The sequence below is a fragment of the Rhincodon typus genome, chromosome 9, assembly GCF_021869965.1.
Source record: "Rhincodon typus isolate 14 chromosome 9, sRhiTyp1.1, whole genome shotgun sequence".
NCBI lineage: Eukaryota > Metazoa > Chordata > Chondrichthyes > Orectolobiformes > Rhincodontidae > Rhincodon > Rhincodon typus.
Window position 1 is genome coordinate 84870239 of NC_063340.1, and position 23841 is coordinate 84894079.

At 45.1% G+C, this 23841-nt stretch overlaps 1 protein-coding gene across 2 annotated transcripts in view; it reads right to left on the minus strand.

Annotated features, from left to right (window-relative positions):
* The window catches only part of LOC109924162 (NHS-like protein 1), a 242639-nt gene that overhangs the window by 108270 nt on the left and 110528 nt on the right, over positions 1-23841 (minus strand). Inside the window, exon 1 of one of the 2 annotated variants that reach the window (XM_048601061.1) lies at positions 6805-7713. The exons of the other annotated variant lie outside the window; for it this stretch is intronic. Coding sequence (XP_048457018.1) covers positions 6805-7042 — 238 coding nt within the window. The 5' untranslated portion in view covers positions 7043-7713. Of the gene's footprint in view, positions 1-6804; positions 7714-23841 lie in introns of those variants that run through there. 2 annotated transcript variants of the gene reach the window in all.

Genomic DNA, 23841 nt, shown 5'->3' on the forward strand with positions numbered 1-23841 from the left:
AAAGAGGAGGGAGATTTGAGGGAAGAGGAAATCTATGGGACTGCAATTACCAATGTGTTTTATGTATCAGCAAAGAAAAAAAATGATAGATTTTAGATAGAAATTAAAAGGCAACAATTCTTTGTTGAGTATTAAGGTCAGTTATATCCACTTCCATAATGTGATCTGACTTCACCCCGTCTCAACTGCTGACACTACCTGAAATTCGGGTCTTCGCCACCTCTAAACTTGACTATTGCAACACACCTCTGGCTGATCTCCCTCATTCCGTGAATTCGAAGTCATCCAAACTCTGTGGCCTCTGTGTCAACTCTGAGGGTTTCTCATTTCCCTTACACTTCTGTGCCTGTTGGCCTACATTGGCTCCCAGTCAAGTAACATCTTGATTTTAAAAGTAAAAGACAAAGGGCGGGGGTACAGTGTTGCTTTTCAGACTGGAGGCCTGTGACCAGCGGTGTGCTACAAGGATCAAGGCCAGATCCACTGCTGTTTGTCACTTACAGAAATAATTTGGATGTGAACATACAAGGTATGGTTAGTATGTTTACAGATGCCACCAAAACAGATGATGTAGTGGACAGTGGAAAAGGTTAGCTCAGAGTGCAACAGGACCTTGATTAGATTGGCCAATGGGCCGATGAATGGCAGATGGAGCTTAATTTAGATGAATGTGAGGTGCTGCATTTTGGTAAGGCAATCCAGGGGAGGACTTATACAGTTAATATTAGAGCGCTGGATAGGGTGAATAGCTAATGTCTTTATCCTTGAGTGGGAGACAGTCCAAAACTAGAGGGCATAGGTTTAAGGTGAGAGCAGAAGGTTTTAAAAAGGACTCGAGGAGTGACGTTTTCACACAGAGGGTGGTGCATATATGGAACAAGCTGCCCAAGGAAGTGGTGGAGGCAGGTACAATTACAACATTTAAAAGGTATCTGGATGGGTATATGAATATGAATGGTTGAGAGAGATATGGGCCAAATGCTGGCAAATGGGACTAGAACAGACTGAGACGTCTGGTTGGCATGGATGAGTTGGACTGAAGAGGTGTTTCCATGCTGTATACTCTACGTGTCACCCTTGTTTTCATGCCCCTGCATGGTCTTACTCCTCCCTAACTCTATAATCTCTTCCAGTCCCACACCCCTCAGAGATATCAGTGCTTCTCTAATACTGACAATTTAAGCATCTGCAGTTTTAATTATCCCACCATCGGTAGCTGTGCATTCTGTTGCCTTAGCCCCAAGCTCAGGAATTCTCTGCCGGCGCCACTTCAACTCTTTAGCTCACCTTCCTGCTTTAAGACACTCCTTCAAACTTATCGTTTGACCAAGCTTTGGCTGCCTGACCCAATATCTCCTTATGTGGCTCAGTATGCAAATAGCATTACGTTAAAGGAATGACACAAATATAATTTGATGTTGTACTCCCGAATGTCATGAGCCCTCAGAATAAGGCTTATTATGGCCAGAGGAGATCACCTCCAGTTTGGGTCATTCTGACTGGAGATGACGTAGTTGATTCACCACGGGCTCACAGTGAGTTCTGTCCACAGTCTGTCCATGGGAACTATCTGCATTTTGTCCAAGCTCTTCAGAAACATACCTCAAGCAGATGACTAATGGAAATGATCTATGCTTGTTATGGCTGCAGGATGTCTGAGAGGAGTGTGGGGAGGCAGCGGGGCAGGAAACAGAGAGACAGGGAGGCATAAGGGAATGGAGGAGGAGAGGTTAGGTGTGGAGAGCGAAGAAAGAAAGGTGGACAGAGGGAGAACAACCACTGAGTCACCATGATCCTTTTCCTACATGGTGGAGACTAGAACTGGGGGCATAAAGGAAAATCAAGATGGCGGCAGAGCAGGATACTTCAGCTGCAGCATGTTGGCTCTGTCCATTTCTTTCTCTTCTTAATTATTTTTTTCCTCTCTTGCTGTTTCTTTCCTTCACTCCCAGCATCGGCAGCCTGTGGCAGACTCTCGCCCCGGTCTCTCGGGCGGCCTGAGGCGGTTTCTCAGTGCACGAGCGGGTCCTGCCCGGGAATGTTCCGGAGACACCGGGGTTGGGGTGGAGGGACTGCGGAGCTTTGGCAGCAATGATGGATCGCAGCGCAACGCAGAAAGAGCGAGCGGTGTGGGAGGATCTCCAGGATCTGAGGCAGCATCGAGAATAGGCAGCTGAGGTCTCCCAGACAGCAAGCTAAGCAGAGGACTCGAGGACTGATGAACCTTCAACTAAATTCCTTTATCTTTCTGGTTTAAATTAGAATGGATTTTAATGTAAACTATTACCTTAATTACTTTGCTACTTATTACATGAATGCAATGGTTAACTTTTAAACTCTGATTCTCTCACTACTTTGTACCACGTTTTTTGTACCTCGGTACCTTTGTACCTAAAATGGCACCGTATGTGGTGACATTATACATTTTCACTGTAATTCTGTATTTGTGTACACATGACAATAAAATCTAAATCTAAAATCCAGAGGGCCAGGCTGATGCTTTGCAGACAAGATTCAAATCACATGGAAGGTAGCTAGTAGAATTTCAACTCAACTGATTAATCTGTAATCTATATTGTGATCTTGTGGTGCAGTGCCCCTATTACTAGGTCAGAAGATCCAGGTTCAAGTCCCACCTGCACCAGACATGTGAATTTACAGGTTGACGAAAAATAACTAGAACTAGGGAATACAATAAGATGTCCCCTGATAAGACGGAGATGAGGAGGAATTTTTTTCTCCAGAGGATCGTAAAGTCTGTGGAACTCTCTTCCCCATAGAGGGGTGGCAGCACAGTCATTGTAAATGTTTAAGGTCGAGTTAGATTCTTCACTGATGAGGCGGCACAGTGGCTCAGTGGTTAGCACTGCTGCCTCACAGCGGCAGGGACCCGGGTTCGATTGCAACCTTGGGTGTCTGTCTGTGTGCAGTTTGCACATTCTCCCCATGTCTGCGTGGGTTTCCTCCAGGTGCTCCGGTTTCCTCCCACAGTCCAAAGATGTGCAGGCTAGGTGGATCAGCTGTGCTAAATTGCCCGTAGCGTTCAGGGATGTGTAGATTAGGTAGGTTACAGGGGATGAGTCTGGGGGGGCATGCTCTGAGGGTCGGTATGGACTTGTTAGGCCGAAGGGCCTGTTTCCACACTGCAGGGATTCTATGATCTATGATTCTATGAAATATGCAGGAAATTGGACGCCAAGATATTTTGAAATGGTAGAGCAGGCTTGAGAGGCCAAATGGCCTGCTCCTTCTCCTAACTTGCAAGTTCACACCAGCCAAAAGAAACACAGCTCAGTCAACACTGAGGAGTGGACACAGCATCTTTGGACCTTGGATCAGTCTCTGTTGATAGGCTGAGCTATTCAGCTCTTGGCCTGCAGCAACATTGAACCTAAGAGCACAAGGCAATAAGGGAATGATGAACCTGTGACTGAACCAAGGTCCAGTAACTAAATGCACATTGTGCAGTGGACTCTAAGATTACAAGAAGATCGGGTTCATCGAATAACTGGCGAATAAATAAGACCCCGGATTTACATGGTAGCAAGTTAGAATGAAATTTCTCACAATGGATTTTTTTCCTTTGTAAATCACCCTTTTAAAGCTGACCAGGGAGGGGTAAGCATTGAACTCTAGACACTGATACTGAAGGGAGTAAACAAACAGCAAGCAATTCACCTGAACACAAAGTGGAACTGAACACCAGGCAGCCATCAGCTGATATGTAAATAGAGAAATGGGCTGGCCCTGTAGCCAGAATGGCTAAAGTTTGAACTCAACTGATCCTTAGGAATAAATCTAGTTCCCTCATGTGATCTTTGAGTGTTACCGGGATTATAACATGTGGTGATCATGCAATCAAGTACCACCACGGGGGTACGAGGGACAGAATTCAGTTTAAAGACTGTGGCATCAGTAAAGTGATCATGAGGCTATCAGGTTGTAACAGAGACCCACGTGGTACACTGAAATCCTTCAAGGAGGGAAACATGCTGTCCATTACCCGGTCTGGATCTACACGCGACTCCAGTGTCGCACCAATGCTCCTGGACTGCTACCTGAAGTCCACAGCAAGTTATTCTGTTGTATCAAACCGCAATCAGCACATGAAGAAGATAGTGCATCTGCTTTGTAGGACAAGCAGGGGAGCACATTAAGTGCCAGCCTTGCTAGTGACACAAATATTACAAAATGAATTACAAAACGAATCCTGAATGGGCTAAGAACTACATACACAACCAATTTAAGATAATTGAGCCCATAATGTGGCTCATTTATGCTTGCAAGAAGCAGTAACATACATAGGGACCTGTTAACTGCAAACAAATGTTCAAGTTGTACACCATCATTGATTAACCAGAAGCTTGGAGAGTCTATGCCATCCCATTGATTTCTCCATGGCAACACCTTGACCAGAGTTCACTTGCTATTCAATCAACACTCTATTCCCTGCAGCGTAAATTGTTGTGATCATTTGGAATTTGGCATTCTTGTATTTGTCCTGATGAAAGCTTCAGCAATGTCTTTCTTGTCAGCAAGATCCAAAACAAAAATATATATTTTCAAATTTATCTACGATTTTGGCATCTGGAAACACGGGAGATTTTACTTTCTGTGCTTCAAAGTTAATTTTTAAAATCGCCATTGGACGATGTCCACCATAGAACCGTAACTGCAAGTTTGGAATAGACAAGGAACCGCAACTGGCAGGTAAACAACAGCCAAATTCCAATGCTGACTCCAAACAGTGGAGAGTTCTCTCACCTCTCCCAGTCCTACAGACTTCAATAATAAAATAAAAACCCCATGGATGCCGGAGATCTGAGACAAAAATAGAAATTGTTGGGGAAACTCAGCAGGTCGTGGGAAGAAAACAGAGTCTTCATCAGAACTGGTTCATCAGAACTTTCTGATGGATCACCAGCCTCGAAATGTTAACTCTGCTTTATTTGCACCGATGCTGCCAGACCTGTTGAGTTATGCCAGCAATTTCTGCTTTTGATTCCTATTCACTCCAGTTTTGCTAGGCCTCCTTGATGCCACACTCAGTCTAATGCTACTTTGGTGTCAAGGGTAGTCACTCTCACCTAACCTGCGAAATTCAGGTCAGGAGCCGAGTGGCTCTGGCAGGTCACAAACTGAGTATCAGTGAGTAGGTTAACTCTGGAGTAAATGCTGCTCAGTGGTACCGACAGTAATAGCTAGCATCCATCACTTTGCTGATGATCGAGAGTAGGTTCCTGGAGCAGTAATTGGCCAGTTTGGCTTTGTCCTGCTTTTCTGTAGACAGGATATACCTGAGCAATTTTCTGGGTAGATATTAGCATTGTAGCTGCACTAGAACAATTTGGTTGGGGAGTGTGGCTAGTTCTGGAGCACAAGTCTTCAGTTCCATTACTAGAATGTTGTCAGGGCCCAGAGACTTTGCAGTATCCAGTGCCTTCACCAGTTTCTGAATATCCCATGGATTGAATCAAATTAGCTGAAGATTGGCATCTGTAGTGGTGGACACCTCAGGAGGGAGCAGAAAAGAATCATCCATTTGGCGCTTCTGACTGAACAACATGCAAATGTTTCAGCCTTATTCAAACACTAGGCTCTCTGCTTCATAACATGGGACATCGAAGTATGCAAAACCTCAGAAGTGCAGCATGAGATGGTCTGAACGTTGCATACTTTCCACTTGGCAGTAGTTTCCACAGCCCTTTACAATAATTACAGGGACAGAAACAGCACAGCGTTCCTTCATTTCTAATCTGTGCCTTTGCACATCAGCCATGTCTCAGTGGGTAACCGTCTTGTCTTGGAGTCAGAGAGCTGTGTGTTCAAGACTGACTTCAGAGCTTTAATGTTCTCACGAACGTTTCTTTGTGTACAGCCTGTTTGTTGCACAGTGCAGTCCCCTTTAAGATTTCTGTGCAGCTGTCCTCGCACACAATTTCGAAGGGGATGTTGGCAGTGGGCAGCCTGTTTGCCTTCCTACATGTTACGTTACTGATTGAGGCACGTTTGCAGTTGCAGACACTTGAGCGGGTAACCCATTGAAGTACTGTGGGAGTAGGGGGCTGGGTAGCTCAGTTGGCTGGATGGCTGGTTTACATTGTACAGCGATGCCAACAGTGATGATTTACTTCTTGCACTGGCTGAGCTTACCGTGAATGAGTCTCCTTCTCAATCTCACCCCTCACCTGAGGCGTGGTGACCCTCAGGTTAACCACCCCCAGTCATCAGAGGGAGCAGTGCTATAATCCTCTGGGAGTATGGTGTCTTTACTTTATTGAGTGCTACTTTGCCGGAGCTGCCATCTTTCAAATGAGAATTTAAACCAAAGCCCTGCCTGCCTTCAGCAGACATGGCACTATTTTGAAGCGTTCTCAGTCTCATTCAAAAGACAGCATTCTCTGACAATGCAGCACTCCCTGAGTACTGTTGAGAGCAGCTGCCTGGATTTTGTGCTCAAAATAGCTGGAGTGGGCTTGAACCCAAAATCTGGAGATAGCAAGAAGTGCCAATGCTGGAGTCAGAGATAACACAATATGGAGCTGGATGAACACAGCAGGCCAGGCAGCATCAGAGGAGCAGGAAAGTCGACGTTTCGGGTCGGGACCCTTCCTGTAGAAACTCCTCTAATGCTGCCTGGCCTGCTGTGTTCCTCCAGCTCCACACAGTGTTATCTCGAACCCAAAACCTTCTGCCTCCAGGGAGAGGGGGGAATTGCCAGGGGACAGTGACACAGCAGAATGACACATGCGGCCGCCAAAGGTGGTGTTGAAAAAGCTGTGAGATTTTGCGCAGCGCCCTTACCGTTGGCACGTTGCAGTGAGTAAGTCCAGTTCTCCTCATCAGGGTCTTGCTGTGCGCAAACAGATGCTAGCTCACCATCGCTGCGGAACAGCCGCTTACTCTGCTTGGTGAATGAGGCCAAGTGGAGAAAGCTCGAGGTGCGAGGGATGGAGCTGTGGTTCGGTTTCTTCTTCTTCTTCTGTGTCCCTGGGAGACAGTCCTTCTTCATCGCTTCGGTTGACCGTTCAGTGATGTACATTCATGCTTTGCTTGGGAAGAAGTTACACTTCTGAAACCCTCCCAGGGTGGCTCTCCAATCCAATCCAAATGGCAAACAGTCCTACAGTCAGACACTCACTTCACTGATCCACACAGGGCTCTAGTTGAGTCAGCCCGAATCAACATATTCAAGCAGGGCACAGCACAAACAGCTTCAAAACCCTGGCAGAATTCACCCTCAGAACAAGCATGCAACAGGAGGTCCCCAGCCAGGTGCACAGGAGGAGTATGTAAGACAACAACACAGAGTGTGGGATAGGATCCCACAGCAGGGTAACCTGTTACTCTCTGTCTGTCCTCTGTGACTTCCTTTACTGACTGATCAATGGATTTGCATCAAAGTGCCACTCCATGCAAACAGAAGGCACATTTAAACGTCCTGACTCTGGAGCTGTTCACAGTCTGTGACTATCCCTCTCCTGTCTGTGCAGCGCCACATCCGAAACAAAACATATCAAACAGATTTCTTCCTTTTATCCCAAGCAGCAAAGTTGTTGGCTCCTCGTTTCTCTTTTGGTGAAAGCACTTCACTCCGCTTCAGCAACTGGCTCAGCCAAAGAAACACAAACATACACACAGGAAAGACTCATCCCAATCAGAGCAATTCGCTATTCAGGACAGGAGAATGGGAGAGAGAGAGAGGGAGCCAAGGGAGTGTGACTGCTCCGAGTGAAATCTGATATGCAGACTTCTAAAGTCATAGTAACTGTCTCCACACAAACTCCACCCCCTCTTTCTCATTGGAACAGTCGTGTTTAACTGGTCAAATGTGAACAAGCAATACTCTTGAATAAAGCTACAGCGGTTAATAATAACCGCATAAGCTCAGTGAGTATTGCTGCCTGGTTGTGTTTTGGATCTCACTCCCTGAATCACAAGATAAACTTGCACACGGGTGTTTTCTTTTCAAATTTCCAGCGGTTGTGTCTTTTTAATCTCCACCGCCTCCTTTTTTTTTAATATCTAGAAGTTAACTGACAGTAAAAACACAGAGTCTATTCGCTCTCATTCCAGGGGGGTACAAAGTACAATCAGATTAAAGACAGGATGAAGCAGCCACTTCTAACTGACCCCTGACTCCTAAAGTGCTGTAAAAAAAAAGGGTGTATCCCCTAGTGATACCTCACTAAATGATTCAGTATGTGAACCAAATGTGAAATCCAACTACCCAGAATTAAAATTACCCACGGCTGCTGAGGCCAGTGTGGGCCCTGGCTGGTCTGGCAGACCGTGAGCAATGCAGGCATCATTGGTCTGCCTGCCATACACACTTAGCTGCCCTGCTTTGCTCTGTGCCAGAACCGACGCAGGAATGACGGGCTGAATGGCCTCCTTCTGCGCTGTAACAAATCTGTGATCCTATGCTTTCCCAACCCAGCTCCAGACCCCGACCCTCCAGCAGTTCTATCCCCTTCCCCCAGGCCCCCTCCAGCCCACCCTAAACCAAGGCTGTACACATGGGGTAGCTTCGACCTGCTGTTGGTTAGCTACATTTGCTGGATAGTTGGCTTGCGATGCAGTGTGTTACCAACAGCATGAATTCAAATCCTACACTGGCTGAGGTTATGAAGGACTCACCTTCTCAACCTCGCCCCTCATCTGCCGTACGGTGACTCTCAGGTTAATCCACCTCATGTCGTCTGAGGGAGCTGCCCTATGGTCTGGTGTGGCTATGGCGACTATTTTACTTTTGAAGCCGGAGACGGTGAATCTGAAGGGTGACTGAGCGTGTGTGATGGGCAGTCGGTGTGAACGAGTGTGTGGATGTGTACATGTGCAGGTCAGTGTGTGTGTGGGTGACTGAGCGAGTGAATGAGTTTGTGCATGCTCGAGAGCATGTGAGAGTTGTGTGATCAGGCGCAAGAGTTCACAAAAGGGGAAATCGCTGAAATACAGGTACTGAACCTGAGCGGACAAAATGAAAGAAAGAAAGCAGTTGCATTTATACAGTATCTTTCACAACCTCAGGGCAACCTAAAGTGAAAAATTCATTCATGGTGCCTTGTTGGTTCAGCCTGAATTCATTGCCCATCCCCTTTTGGGCAGAATGGCCAAGGAAGGCAGATTTCCTGCCCTATAGAACACCGGTGCGCCAGCTGGGGTTTCAATGAAGTACTGATGACATGTAGTTACTCTCATAGGAACAGCACTGAACACTGAGCACCACATAGTATTTCACACCATCAATCTCCCCTGATGCACCTGCTCAATGAGGTCCATCTGATGTCAACACACTGAAAGAATCTTTATTTGAGCTGATGAGTCAGCCTCCCTTCTTGCCGACTCATTCCTGGCTATCTCTTACTCTTCCCTGAGTCACCAATGATGTAATTTGATTGCAAAATGCAAGCAAAATCTGATACTTCGAACCAAAGAATTGATACCACACAGGAGGCAGCCACTCGGCCCATTGAGTCTGCCTGTTAGGTGCTTGTCCCACGACCTGAGCCTGTAGCCCTTCAGACATTTCCCTCTTCAATGTGTTTATCTAACTGCCTTTTTGAAAGCCTATGTAATTCCACCTCCACCACACTCTCGGTCAATGTATTCCAGAACGCAACTATTCATTACTTAAAAAATTGTTTCCTCATGTTGTTTTTGATTTTTTCTTCATCTAATCTTAGACCCATGTCCTCTGGTTGCTGATCCTTGCACCAACGAGAACAGTTTCTCTCTATCTAATCAGTCCAGATCGCCAGAGATTTTGAACCCCCTCCATTACAATCTCCTTGCAACATTCTGCCGTAGGAATAATCTTAGTTTCACCAATGCATTCACGTAGGTGTACAAGATGACGAAAGGCATAGATAGAGTGGATAGTCAGAGACTTTTTCCCAGGGTGGAAATGACTGTTACGAGGGGGCATAATTTTAAGGTGATTGGAGGAAGGTATAGGGGAGATGTCAGAGGTAGGTTCTTTACACAGAGAGTGGTGGGTGTGTGGAATGTGCTGCCGGCAGTGGTAGTGGAGTCAGATACTTTAGAGACTTTTAAGCGACTCTTGGATAGGCACATGGAGGATAGTAAAATGTAGGGCATGCAGGGTAGTTTGATCTTAGTAGGATAATAAGTCAGCACAACATTGTAGGCCGAAGGGCCTGTACTGTGCTGTACTGTTCTATGTTCTATCTTATTCTTGTACATCTGTTCTGCCACTCCCTCTAGAACTTTCACTTCCTTCCTGAACAATAATGCCTAGAATTGCACTCAATACTCCATTTGAGGCTGAGCCATTGTTTTTTTTTTGGAAAGGTTCCTCATAACTTGTTCCATTACACCAGCAAATTGTGATGCAGCATCTTTAACATATTAAAATGCCCCCGGGGTGTTTCAAAGGAACATTATCAACAAACATTGACACTGAACTACATGAGCAGACATACAGAAGCAGGAGTAGGCCATTTGGCCTGTTGAGCCTGCTTTGCCAATCAATACGACCATGGTTGATCATCCAACTCAGTCCCCTGATCATGCTGTGTCCCGACACCCTTCAGCTTAACAACTATAACTCCTTCTTGAAAGCATTCAATATTTTGGCCTCAACCACTCTCTGGGTGAAGACATTTCTCCTCATCTCAGTCCAGAATGGCCTACCCCGTATCCTTAGACGGTGACTCCAAATTAAGGCACACATCCAAAAGCCTGATCAAAGAGGTAGATTCTAAGGTGTGTCTGAATGGAGGAGAGACAGAGGGATAGAGTGATGGAGAGATTTAGCAGGACGAATCCAAAGCTTAGTATCTGGACTGCTGAAGGCGTGGCCACCAAGATCTCCTGGTGTAGATCTGAGTTAGAGTCACGGAGATGTACAGCATGTAAACAGACCCTTTGGTCCAATGCATCCAACCCGAGATATCCCAAGCCAGTCTAGTCCCACTTGCTAGCATTTGGCCCAAATCCCTCAACTCTTCTTATGTGGGTACCCATCCAGATTCCTTTTAAATGCTGTAATTGTAGCAGCCTCCACCACTTCCTCTGACAGCTCATTCCATAAACGTACCACCTTTGCATGAAAAAGTTGCCCCTTAGGTCCCTTTTATATCTTTCGCATCTCACTTTAAACCTACACCCTCCAATTTTGGACTCCCTACCCAGGGAAGATGACCTTGGCTATCTATGCTCCTCTTGTACTTTAGGGAAGGAAACTGCCATCCTTACCAGGTCTGGCCTACATGTGATTCCAGACCCACAGCAATGTGGTTGACTCTTAACAGCCCTCTAGGCAATTAGGGATGGGCAATAAATGCTGCCTAGCCAGCGAGGTAGATTTTGAATCAGTAAGGAAATTGAGGGTTATAGGGAAAAGGTCGGAACGTGGAGTTGAGGATCATCAGATCAGCCATGATCTCATTGAACAGCGGAGTAAACTCAATTGGAGTAGAAGTTGGCCATCTCTTATGGTCTTATCAGTCCTGATCTGTATGAGCATAGTTTAACCACTCTTGCATTTGCTGACCTTTGCTACAAAGTCCTCTTTAAAGGATTTCCAGACACAACTCCCCTACAGGCACACCTGCCTCTACATTCCCACCCACCATACTCTAGACACACATTTTCTGCTACAGTGCTCTGATGTGAGGACATGAGGTGGAGCAATTCGGTAATCCATTCCCATGCGACCCGGGATTGCCTATTTCTGTCGAGGGGCAATTCCATTACACACAGCGGTGTTCCTGGAAGCAAAGACATCTCATCGATTCTTGATTCGTCAGCCAGGAAGGGCCAGCCTCGACATTTAAAATCATCTAATTTTCTCAGGGCAACACTTAAACGTTTCCAAACTCATCAACTCCAACTACCAGTGCAACTTGGCATCTCAAATCTTCTCTTCAAAGATTCTCTCTCCAAACACCATGTTCAGTTCTACACTGACATCATTGACTGTTTTACACGCCAGTGTGAAAATTTCACACATTCGACTGAAGTCCTAGAGAACAGACCAGTTCTTGTCGAAATATTTGTTTTTTTAAAAACACACACCACAGCATCTAGGAGTGGCTCACTTTAAAATAAATTTGTTGCTATTTGCCACATTAGACTGTTGCTGGTTGTTTTTAAAATTCTCCTTGTTTTCGCATCTCTTCATGGTGCCTGCCTCTCCCTCTCCCTGTAATTTCCTCCAGCCACACATTCTGCCACAGTCTCTGCAGTTCTCCAATCCTGGCATTTTGTGCAGCCCAATTTTCTTCGCCCTACCATCCATCAACCATTATTGTTTTTACCTGTCGTAGAACAATAAACAATGCAAACATTTCTTGCCAATGCTTATAACTGATGCTAACTTGGTTAATCATTGATGTGACATTGGATCTGACCATGTTAAGGTGGGAACCATAAGTTTCTCTGCTGATAACTGCTGTGTTTACACAGTGCGTTGGCGAACCATACAATCAAGATTCCAGTCAATACTTTGGCCAGGAAGAACCCTGTATTAAAACAGAGCAGATTAAACAGAGTTCAGCACAACGAATACAATCCTGAGTTCCAGACCTACACTAGGATTTAAATTTCTTTTTATCTGTTCATGAGATGAGGGCATCGCTGGCTAGGCCAGCATTTATTGTCCATGCCTAATTGCCCAGAGAGCATTTAATCACATTGCTGCGGGTATGGAGTTACGTGTAGGCCAGACTAGGTAAGGATGGCAGTTTCCTTCCCTAAAGGACAGATGGGGTTTTTCGACAATTGACAATGGATTCATGGTCATCATTAGCCTGTTGATTCCAGATTTTGATGGAATTCAAAGCCCACCATCTGCCTAAAGTCTCTGGATTAACATTCCATTGATAATACCACCAGGCTGTCACCTCCCTGTTAAATAATCTAGACTAGCAGCCTGGTGCAGTAGTGAACAACACACCCACTATTTGCATCAGAATCTAAACTGTTCAGGTGAACATTAAAGGTCTCATCACTTGTCCATCCGAACATGTACTGAGATTACCAAAAGCAGATTAGCTGGCCATTCAGCTGTTTACAGGATCTGACCCAGCCTGTTCAGCCTCTCCCTGTAGCTCAAACCCTCCACCCTCAGTGACAGCCTTCCAAATCTTACAACATCTTTCCTTTAGAAGGGAGACGGAATTGAACACTGTATTCCAAAAGCGGCCTAACCAATATCCTGTCAAACTGTAACATGACCTCCCAACTCCTATGCTCAATACACTAACCAGTAAAGGCGAGCGTACTAAATGCCTTCTTCACTATCCTGTCTACCTGTGACTCCCCATTCAAGTGGGTAGAGCCTGTAAGCCACTCTAACTGTATCATCCAGAGACTAAGACTGTGAACAAGACATCCCCGGTTCAAGTCAGTAGGGACCGGAATTTGACCAAAGTTATAGTCTGTATTATACTCAGATTCAATTTCTCCAACAGCCCAGCAACCGCCACAGAAAAAATAAACTGGAGGTTTTGTCTGACCCGACCCCCTCAATGCTTTGCGCAAGTCCGACCCGTGGCCATCTCTAAGTCAATTCATCGCTGCCGGGAGACCCCAGGACCTGACACTAAATCATTCTATTCCTTTTGGAAGCAGGGTTTGTTCATTGCAAGTGGGTTATGGAAACAGATGGTGAAAATCCAAAGATTTGTCGTGTATTCTTTGAAAGAAAGCCCCCAACAGCTCGTCCAACACTTTCGTTTCCTGTTATTTCAGGAAGATTCAGTGCAGTTCAGAGGATGTCACATCAGAGCAGCTACTGGTGGAAAGTCAATTGGCTGCAAGTCGCTCAGAAGGACACAGTAGAAAACAACAACACACTCAACAGGAAAAGCACACGACCTCTCATCAGTCTTCTGGAGGAGGAGGAAGAGCAGGCAACAGACCTGCAGCTCCCCTATAACAGCAGACTGGATAAACAGTGGTGCCTATTAACCCAGCCCTTAAACTACGCCCACCTCTCAGCAAATTCAGAAAGACAGCAAAGAGTCAGAGGTGACCGGTTCCTAATGAGCGCGCTGCAAAACATTTTGACTTCTCTTCCTACACATCGACTCACTCATTATGGGATTGGCAGTTCATGAATGAATTGCATTTAGACAGCCCCTTCTGCAACAACAGAATTATTCAAAATGTTTAGCAGATGGATTACTTTTGAAGTATTGTGTGTGTTTTTTTTTGGGGGGGGCGGTGGGCAGCCAATTTGTTGGCAACTTTCCATAAGTATCCACCTGACAATGACCAGATAAAGCAGATCTTTGCGGGATGGCGATGACCCAGATTCGATTCCACCCTCGGACGACTGTCTGTGTGGAGTTTGCACATTCCCTCTATGTCTGCGTGGGTTTCCTCCGGGTGCTCCGGTTTCCTCCCACAGTCCAAAGATGCGTAGGTTAGGTGGATTGGCCATGTTAAATTGCCCGTAGTGTCCAGTGATGTGCAGGCCAGGTGAATTAACCAATGGGGAATACAGGGATAAGGGAGGTAGGTTGGTCTGGGTGGGATGCTCTTTGGAGGGTTGGTGTGGGCTCGATGGGCCAAAAGGCCTGTTTCCACACTGGAGGGATTATTATTCTTCTATGAGTACTGTCCAGGACAATGGGGGAAAAGCACCCTTGATTTGAGTAGCCAATTAAAACCAAGCATGAGAATTTCACAGTCAGTCCATTTAAACTGTGACAAAAACAGAAGTCGCTGGAAAAGCTCAGCAGGTCTGGCAGCATCTGTGAAGAAAAAAAAAATCAGAGTTAACCTTTCGGGTCCGGTGACCCTTTCTCAGAAACTCAGCATCTGTGGCGAGAACACAGAATTAACATTTCAAGTTCATTAACCCTTCTTCAGAACTACGAAATTGCCTGATGTCAGAGTTATAGTTCAGAGATAGTAGGAACCGCAGATGCTGGAGAATCTGAGATAACAAGGTGTAGAGCTGGATGAACACAGCAGGCTAAGCAGCATCAGATGAGCAGGAAGGCTGACGTTTCGGGTCGAGACCCTTCTTCAGAAATGGGGGAGGGGAAGGAGATTCTGAAATAAGTAGGGAGAGAGGGGGAGGCGGATAGAAGATGGATAAAGAAGAAGATAGGTGGAGAGGAGACAGACAGGTCAAAGAGACAGGGATGGAGCCAGTAAAGGTGAGTGTAGGTGGGGAGTTAGGGAGGGGATAGGTCAGTCCAGGAAGGATGGACAGGTCAAGGGGGCAGGATGAGGCTGGTAGGTAGGGGATGGGGGTGGGGCTTGAGGTGGGAGGAGGGGATAGGCGGGAGGAAGGACAGGTTAGGGAGGCGGGGGCAAGCTGGGCTGGTTTCGGGATGCGGTTGAGGGAGGGGAGATTGTGAAGCTTGTGAAGTCCACATTGATACCATTGGGCTGCAGGGTTCCCAAGCGAAATATGAGGTGCTGTTCCTGCAACCTTCGGGTAGCATCGTTGTGGCACTACAGGAGGCCCAGTTATAGTTCATCCTGGATTTAAACCTCCATGGCAACTCACTTAGGGTCTTTCAACAGCACCTTCCAAACAAACAGCCTCTAATACTATGAAGGATAATGGCAGCAGATACATGGGAACACTATCACCTGCAAGTTTCCCTCCAAGCCACACACCACCTAGATCTGGAAATATTTCACCGTTCCTTGGGTGTTGCTGGGCCAAAGTCCTGGAACTCCCTCTTGAACAGCACCACAGGTATAACATACTACATGGATTGCTCACCAGCACCTTCTCCAGGGTAATTAGGGATGACCAATAAATGATGGCTCAACCAGAGGTGCCCACTGCCATGAATCTATTTTTTAAAAAAAAACTAAGGGTAAAATACTAGAGGGACAGCCCTGAATCACACTGATGTTAAGATTTGGAAGTCGTCACAGTGGATTAATTAGTGCTGCCTTTGTCTCAGAGGAAATTGAGCTAACTGCTCCAAACAATCACCCCCACCTCTATAACGTGTTACGTGAGTCATCAGAGTGAAGTGTGTCCAGGCTGGGGTGAAAAGGATAACGTACAGGACAGTATCCAGACATTGTGGGCGCAGTGTCATGACAACAAGGTATGTGGCTTCTACAGAAGGCAACACAGTCACTGGCGCAGACAATGAAGGCCAGCAGTGGTTAGCAGTAAGTATTTCTCCAGACCAGAATCTCACCTCAACCAGGCACTAATGGTGTGGTTACAACAGCAGTTCAGGGGTTAGATTTACTGCCGTGAGAGTTCACGGACTGTGAAGCACTTTGCAACTTTCTGAAATATTTGACAGAATTGCCAATTCTACCTTCGTCTTAGAGAAGGGAAGAACATTCAGACAGCAGGAATCGGTGAGGGGGAGGAACTGTCAACTGTTCAGGGAAGAGCTCAGTTGAGTTTGGCAAGGTCAGAAATCACACGACACCAAGTCATAGTCCAGCAGGTTTATTTGAAAACACAAGCTTTTGGAGCCTCGCTCCTTCTTAACACCTGAAGGAGGACAGAAGCTAAGAAGGAGCGAGGTTTCGAAAGCTTGTGTTTTCAAAAAGAACCTGTTGGATGATAATCTGGAACATAAACAAAGTTGCTGGAAAAGTTCAACAGGTCTGGCAGCATTTGTGAAGGAAAAAGCAGAGTTAACATTTCGGGTCCAGTGACCCTTCCTCAGAACTGGACGATAACCTGGTGTTGTGTGATTTCTGACTTTGTCCACTCCTGTCCAACACTGGCACCTTCATATCTTGAGTTTGGCAGGCATCCTTATGTAGAAGCTAAAATGTTTGCTCAGTCGAAACAACAAACTCCTTTGGACAGTGTGTATACCACGTTCATCCAGCCTGCATTTGCAAAGCCCAAAACAAAACATCTTCTTCTGAATATGATTCTGCCATTGGGCAGCACTTACTGAATATTCCTGACTGTGCTGATAGCCACACTAAACAATCAAATTTAAGATAAATCAGTTCAGCTCGTAACAAGGCTCATTTACTCTTGCTAAAAGCAACACACATTCATATGTAGGGTCCCATCTTCTACAAACAAAAGAAATACATTGAAATAAAAACCAAAAGAACTGCGGATGCTGTAAATCAGGAACAAAAACAGAAGTTGCTTTGAAAGCTCAGCAGGTCTGGCAGCATCTGTGAAGAAAAATCAGAGTTAACGTTTCAGGACCGGTGACCCTTCCTTAGCATAGTTCTGAGGAAGGGTCACCGGACCCGAAATGTTAAATATATTGAAATCTTGTTTCTTTTCTGAATTACAAAATCTCGGACGGCCTATAGTTTTCTGTTGTTTTCCCCGTGGTAACCTCCGGACCAGTGTCAACTTGCCAACTAATCAATACCCTTCTGTCCTTTAGTATAAATTGTAGAGATAGTTTGAAGTTTGGAATTCTTGTTTTTGTCCTAATGAGAACAAAATGAGGATCTTCCGCAACACATCCCTCTTCCTAACAAGATTCAAGCTTTAGTACGATCAAGCAGCTGAAAGCTAAAAGTTTTTTTTAATGTTTCTTCTAGGCCAAACTGATTTCACTGCAGCATTATAAGGTGTTTAGGATTGTTCGGAAAGTTGAGTTTCTGTTTGCAGAAACTCCAAAAAAAATGTAGTGTCCTTGCCTTTTGCTGATTTGTCTTAAACAATGCTAAAACTTCAAAAAGGTGCTATTGAGGCAGATGAGGAGACACAAGACTTGACTGTTCCCCAAACAGCAATGTGATAATTATCATATAATCTTCTTTTGTGATGTTGATTGAAGGAGAAGTGTTAATCAGGACACTATGGATTACTCCTCCACTCTTTGAAACAGTGCCTTGTTATCTCAAGGATCTTAATGACTCATCTGTAAGAAGGCACACTGGACAGTACACTACTTCAACGTCAGCTTTCCTGCTCCTCTGATGCTGCTTGGCCTGCTGTGTTCATGCAGCTCTACACCTTGTTATCTCAGATTCTCCAGTTCCTACTATCTCTGACACTACTTCCGCACACTGCACTTCCTGCAAAGCAGCACTCCTTAGGTACTGCACTGGAGTGTTAACTTTGACGTTCACGCTCGGGTCATGGTGTGCAGTTTGAGGCTAGAACGTTTTGACTCAAAGGGAAGAATGATGCTAACTGTGCCACAACTAATACTAAGCACTGGGTTTAACGATGAACTTCAGCTCACAAAATTCCCAAAATGGTATCTGCACTAATTATTTTCATTTTTTTTTTCTCAGTCCAACTGACCCATTTTCATTTAATGTTGCACTCTCTCCCCACTGCACCAATGCAGAAGCCTGGGGAGAATTGTGGACTGAAATAGACATCACATTCTGAGCTCTATCCTATTGCCAATCAACCTGCACATAAACAAAGGTCTTGAGTGAAAGTCAGTGCTCAGATTGAACCGAGGGAAACATGGAGCAAAGCAACTGTATCTAGTCCCAGACACTGAACACTGCCCAGCTCAGTCAGCTGAGACTCAGAGAGAATGGTAAACAAGTATTAATGGTTTTGCAATACATTAAACTATTTATAAGTCACCAAACCATGAAGGAGGAGGAGGAAGATGGGGATTAAAAACAAGATCTAAGACACCAGAGAAATGAATAAGCAATGTCTGAATGACATCACACAGACATCAATGCAAGCGAATGGGACAAAAGGCAAGATATGACTCAACTCAGCCAGATTGTCCTGGAACAACAAAAGGTGTAATATGAAGAAAGATTGTAATTTACGGAATTCCTTGCAGACAATGAGTTATTGTTCTCTGGTAAATGTAGCAGCAAACAGCTGTGAGATGCACAGCAAAGTTTTTTGGATTGATTTGGTTGAGAAGATTGTTGGCCAGGATAATTTCTACTCATCTTTAAAACCCCCTTGGCATCTTTGCCCAAAGCAGGGGTCAACCAGGTAGTGTGCGTCTCCCATTGGAATATGATACATCAGCGTCAGTAACAGTCTTCACCTAGTGAAAAATGCTAATGAGTGACTAGTAATATAGTATAAGAATAAAGTGCCACTTGGATCAATTCTGTCAAGATGGCTTGTTGAATACTATACAGATTAGAACCTCTATAAGAGAGTCAGAGTCATACAGCACAGAATCAGACCCTTTGATCCAAACAGTCCATGCTGAACATTATCCCAAACTAAACTAGTCCCACCTGACTGCACTTGGCCCATATCCCTTCATATATTTCTTTGTAATGTACCTATCTAAATGTCTTTTAAATGTTGTAACTGTACCCACATCCACCACTTCTTCAGGAGGTTCATTCCACACAAGAAGCACACTCTGTGTAAAAAAGTGTCTTTTTAAAATGTTTCTCCTCTCACCTTAAAAATCCCCCTAGTCTTGAAATCCCCCACCATGGGGAAAAGACACCAGTCTTTCACCTTATCTATATCCCTTATGATTTTATAAATCTCTATAAAGGTCACCCCACAATCCCCTCGCTCCAGTGAAAAAAATTCCAGCCAAACTTCAGCAGCGAGGACAGATTTTGGGTTAGTCAATTCAGACCATTGGTGGTTTGGGTCTTGCAGAGTCAAGGGCTGCTCAGAACAGGGGGTAGAATGGCAACAAGTCTGGAGGCACATCACACCAATACCATGCCTAACTGAACTGTCTGAGTAAAGTCGTCTTTTTAAAAATTGGCTCGATTAAAATTTTTGCATGGAGCATTAGAAAAGCTAAACTGACTCTGAGACACTGTGCCTGGATTGGGGGCCATACTGATTTCATATCAGGATATTTATTTGTCTCTTCATGCCAACAGTGTGTATGTGTCTGTGTTTACATAAAGAAAAACTGTCATTGTTTCACAACCTCAAGATATCCCAAAGTGCTTTATGGCCACTGAGGTACTTTTCAAGAGTTTTTACATTGGGAATCAGAGCAGTCAATTTGCACACAGCAAGCTCGCAAAACCAGCAACACGGTAACAACAATCAGATAATCCGTTTTATTGATGTTGATTCTGGGACTGACATTGGCCAGGATATGTCCAGAGGGGTGTATATGAAATGGACTCCTGGGTGTTTTATAGGAGTTAGGATTTGTTGATGTATTTTCCATAACTGCCACAGAGTGGCTCCTCAGAACTACTGAACTGCACAGCAACCTGCACACAAAAGCAGAGTTGCAGAGCTGTGAGAAAACAGGAACACATGATGGCTTTCCCAGCACCGAACCTACAAACCTCCTGTTCTAAAATATTCCAGGAAACTCCATGCCAATGGGAACTGATAACTCAGCTTTCACAAGGGGCAGCACGGTGGCTCAGTGATTAGCACTGCTGTCTCACAGCGCCAGGGACCCAGGTTTGATTCCACCCTCGGGCGACTGTCTGTGTGCAGTTTGCACATTCTCCCCGTATCTATGTGGGTTTCCCCCGGGTGCTCCGGTTTCCTCCCACAGTCCAAAGATGTGCAGGTTAGGGTGAATTGGCCATGCTAAATTGCCTATAGTGTCCAGGGGTGTGCAGACTAGGTGGGTTAGCCATGGGGAATGCAGGGTTACAGGGGTAGGGTAGTGGGGGTGAGTTTGGGTAGGATGCTCTTTGGAGGGTTGTTGTGGACTCTATGGGCTGACTGGCCTGATTCCACACTGTAGGGATTCTGAGGAGAAAATCCCATTCCAGGTAATACAGAACCCAGGGACTGAGTTGACAGACCATTAGAAAAGAACTTGCATTCCTATAGCACCTTCCACAGCCTCAAGATACCCCTGAGTATATTACAGCTGAAGAATTACTTTCAAAATGTAACCATCCTGACCATATGCTGTTGTAACAGGTTCACACGTGACCACATGGAGCTGGATTCTGCTATTGGTCACATAACAAGACTGTACCAAGTGTATTTTGACAATGAGGCTTGTTGCTGCTATAGCAATAACTCCCCTCACTGCAGAACGTTCTTGTAACGCCTTTCATTAGAATCTGATTTACACAGATAGTGCTCCCATACCCTCCTGTGACCCAGACCTTTTCTGTTACCAAGCAGGTTACCATCTCTTGCCAAGGCTGACCCAGATGAGGCTCTGGATAAGTGGAACACGTATCAGGATTTATCTATTTATTTTGCACCTTACTGAAATGATTCATAAGATGATTAGGTCTTGGGGATTAACTGCTGCTGGGCAGTGGTCACATGGACGCTCCTGGGTAAGGTGAGTGTGTCTGGCTGGGGAGTGTGGTGTAAATGGTAGAGGAAACAGATGAAGAGGGATAGAAGAGTGATTTAGCTTCAGAGTGATTTAGAACAGCTTCACAAACCACTGTTTAAGGCTTGTAACGGTCAGCTGGGGAGACACTGCCCTGTGCTTCCAAGTGCTACTTTGGAGAGTTTTAAACAATGCAGTGTGAGGTTGTGTCTGTGTGTGCATGCACGTCTATAAGTGGTGTTGTGGAGGTTGTACATATTTACAGTGGGAAGGGTTAGTTATTCATTCTCCCCTCATTAATCAGTAATGCCTGTACGAAACTCCAGACGTGTTAATCTGTACTTGATATAAATGTATTCGGGCTTGGCTGTGATGCACTGCATGGTTCAATGCCCTGCTGAAAGCTCACTTGCTCATGAAGAAGGGTCACTTGACTGACGGTTGAGATAGCCAGCAGTAACCCTGTAATTTGACCCACTGTTCAACGCAGAGAGTGAGGGGTGGGGGTGACTGAGGGGTGGGGGTGGGTGGGGTTTGGGGAGGTGGGTGGTGAAAGGGCAGGTGAAACATTCCAAAGCATTAGATGTTGTGGAGCACTCAATCCTCCTACCTTTCCTAATTTGTTACTTTTAACAGATGTGGCCACAGTTTTGAAGTCAGTGATTTTTCAGCTTCCAAACTGCACCATAGAATCCCTACAGTGTGGAAGCAGGCCATCCAGCCCATCGAGTCCATACCAACCTCCGTGAAGAGCATTCCACCCAGACCCAGCCCCTCCCCTATTCCTGCACTTCCCACAGCTAATCCATCTGGTCTGTGCATCCCTGGGCACTATGGGGCAATTTAGTGCAGCCAATCCACCTAGCCTGCACATCTTTGGATTGTGGGAGGAAACTGGAGCACCCAGCGGAAACCCACGCAGACACAGGGAGAATGGGCTAATTCACAGGTAGTTGCTCGAGGGTGAAATCGAACCTGGGTCCCCGGAACTGGAAGGCAGCAGTGCTAACCACTGCGCCACTGTGCTGCCCAGATCTTCAGATCTTCAAAAGTTGTTGTTTCTAATTGAACTGGGACCTGGATATGAGTTGGATGTCCAAAGTACTCTGTTACTTCTTTCATAACTCTCAGCTCACTCAGACGCACTCCCGATCTAGGGAACAGGAATCTGATGTGTTGGTAATCCTTTCAGTTCACATATAAACATGTGGTGTTTTATTTTAAACTCTCAAAATAAGTACTACATATATTCATGTACATGTCTTACAGCACAATTGTTGACACTATAATTTACTTGTAAAGTAAAAAGCCAAGACCCATGGTCACAATCCAAGTTAAAACCACATCTTCATATAAATAAAAACTTCCTTTTGTTAAGTACGCAGCACTAATACTATAGCCTTTATGCTAAATTCAACACAACTGCCATTTTCATAGTTTATTCTCCTCTGTTCTAGTTTGCTCTCATTCCCAGACATCACATTCAACACAAGAAATTCCTTGGCTGCATTCACAAAATACTTCAGAAGTAGGTTGAAGGAGAAAGGTTACCCAGGCAATAAGAGATTAGGACACCCCTCTGAAAGGCTGAGCAAGACAAAAAAGAACAAGTACTGCTTGAAAGTGCATTGGAAGCAGATTCAATGCGATCTGTCAAAGGGAACTAGTAGAATTGTGCAATAGTTATCATACAACAGGTGGTCATCCTGCCCAGCACATCTTTGCCAGATCTACATAACAGCAACTAAGCTTGTAACACTGGCCTGTGTTTCCCCCAGAGCTCTACAAATTTCTTCTTTCCTGATGGACATCCAATTCTGATTCAACCTGATTCAAGGTGGTGCCAATAGGAGGCAACTCTTCGCAAGCTCTCTATGGTGGATCTTATTCTCACATTTCTCACAATTGTTCTGCACTTTTAAACCTCAATTCTAAGGCTAAAAATTACTAACAATGTTCTCTTGTAGGTCTGAAGATTCGGCAACTGTGCTGCCCAGTTCCTCACGCAACTCAACCTTCCAAGAACTGACTCCATCTACACTCCTCATTGCCTTGGAAAGGCAGCCAACAAAGATCCTTCCCACCCCGATTATAATCTCTTCCAACTTCTTCCATCAGTCAGAAGATACAAAAGCTTAAATACACGTACCAACAGATTCAAGTACAGCTTCTTTCCCGCTGTTATTAAACTTCTGAATGGACCTCTCAAATTTCAAATCTAATGTTGATCTTGCTTTCTGTGCACCTTCTTTGCAGGCGTCACATTCTATTCCCTGCTCTGTTCAATCACCCTATCATCTTTGTATGTCGTGATCTGCCTGTACTGCATGGAAAACAAAACTTTTCACTGTACTTGGGTACAGAACAATCATAAAGCAAATCAAATCAATTCCTTTAGAAAGACTGAGTTGAACCCGCCACAAGCAAACTCTCAGGCAGTACCTTCAAAATACTAATCATTTGCTTTGCAAAATGGCTTTCCTCATTGGATCATTAGACATTCACTACAAATCTGTGCCATTTCCTTCGCGATCCTTCCACCATTTCTCCCAATCATCACCTCCAGGCCCCTGATGATTTGCCCTCGACTTCTTTTCTAAGGAGAACAGGCCCTGCTGCTTCAGCCTATCCTCTTGCTGCAGATCCCCAACCTGTATTACAACTTAATGAGGAGGAGTGCACCAATTATTGAAGCCCACTTTTCCCGAGGTCTCAC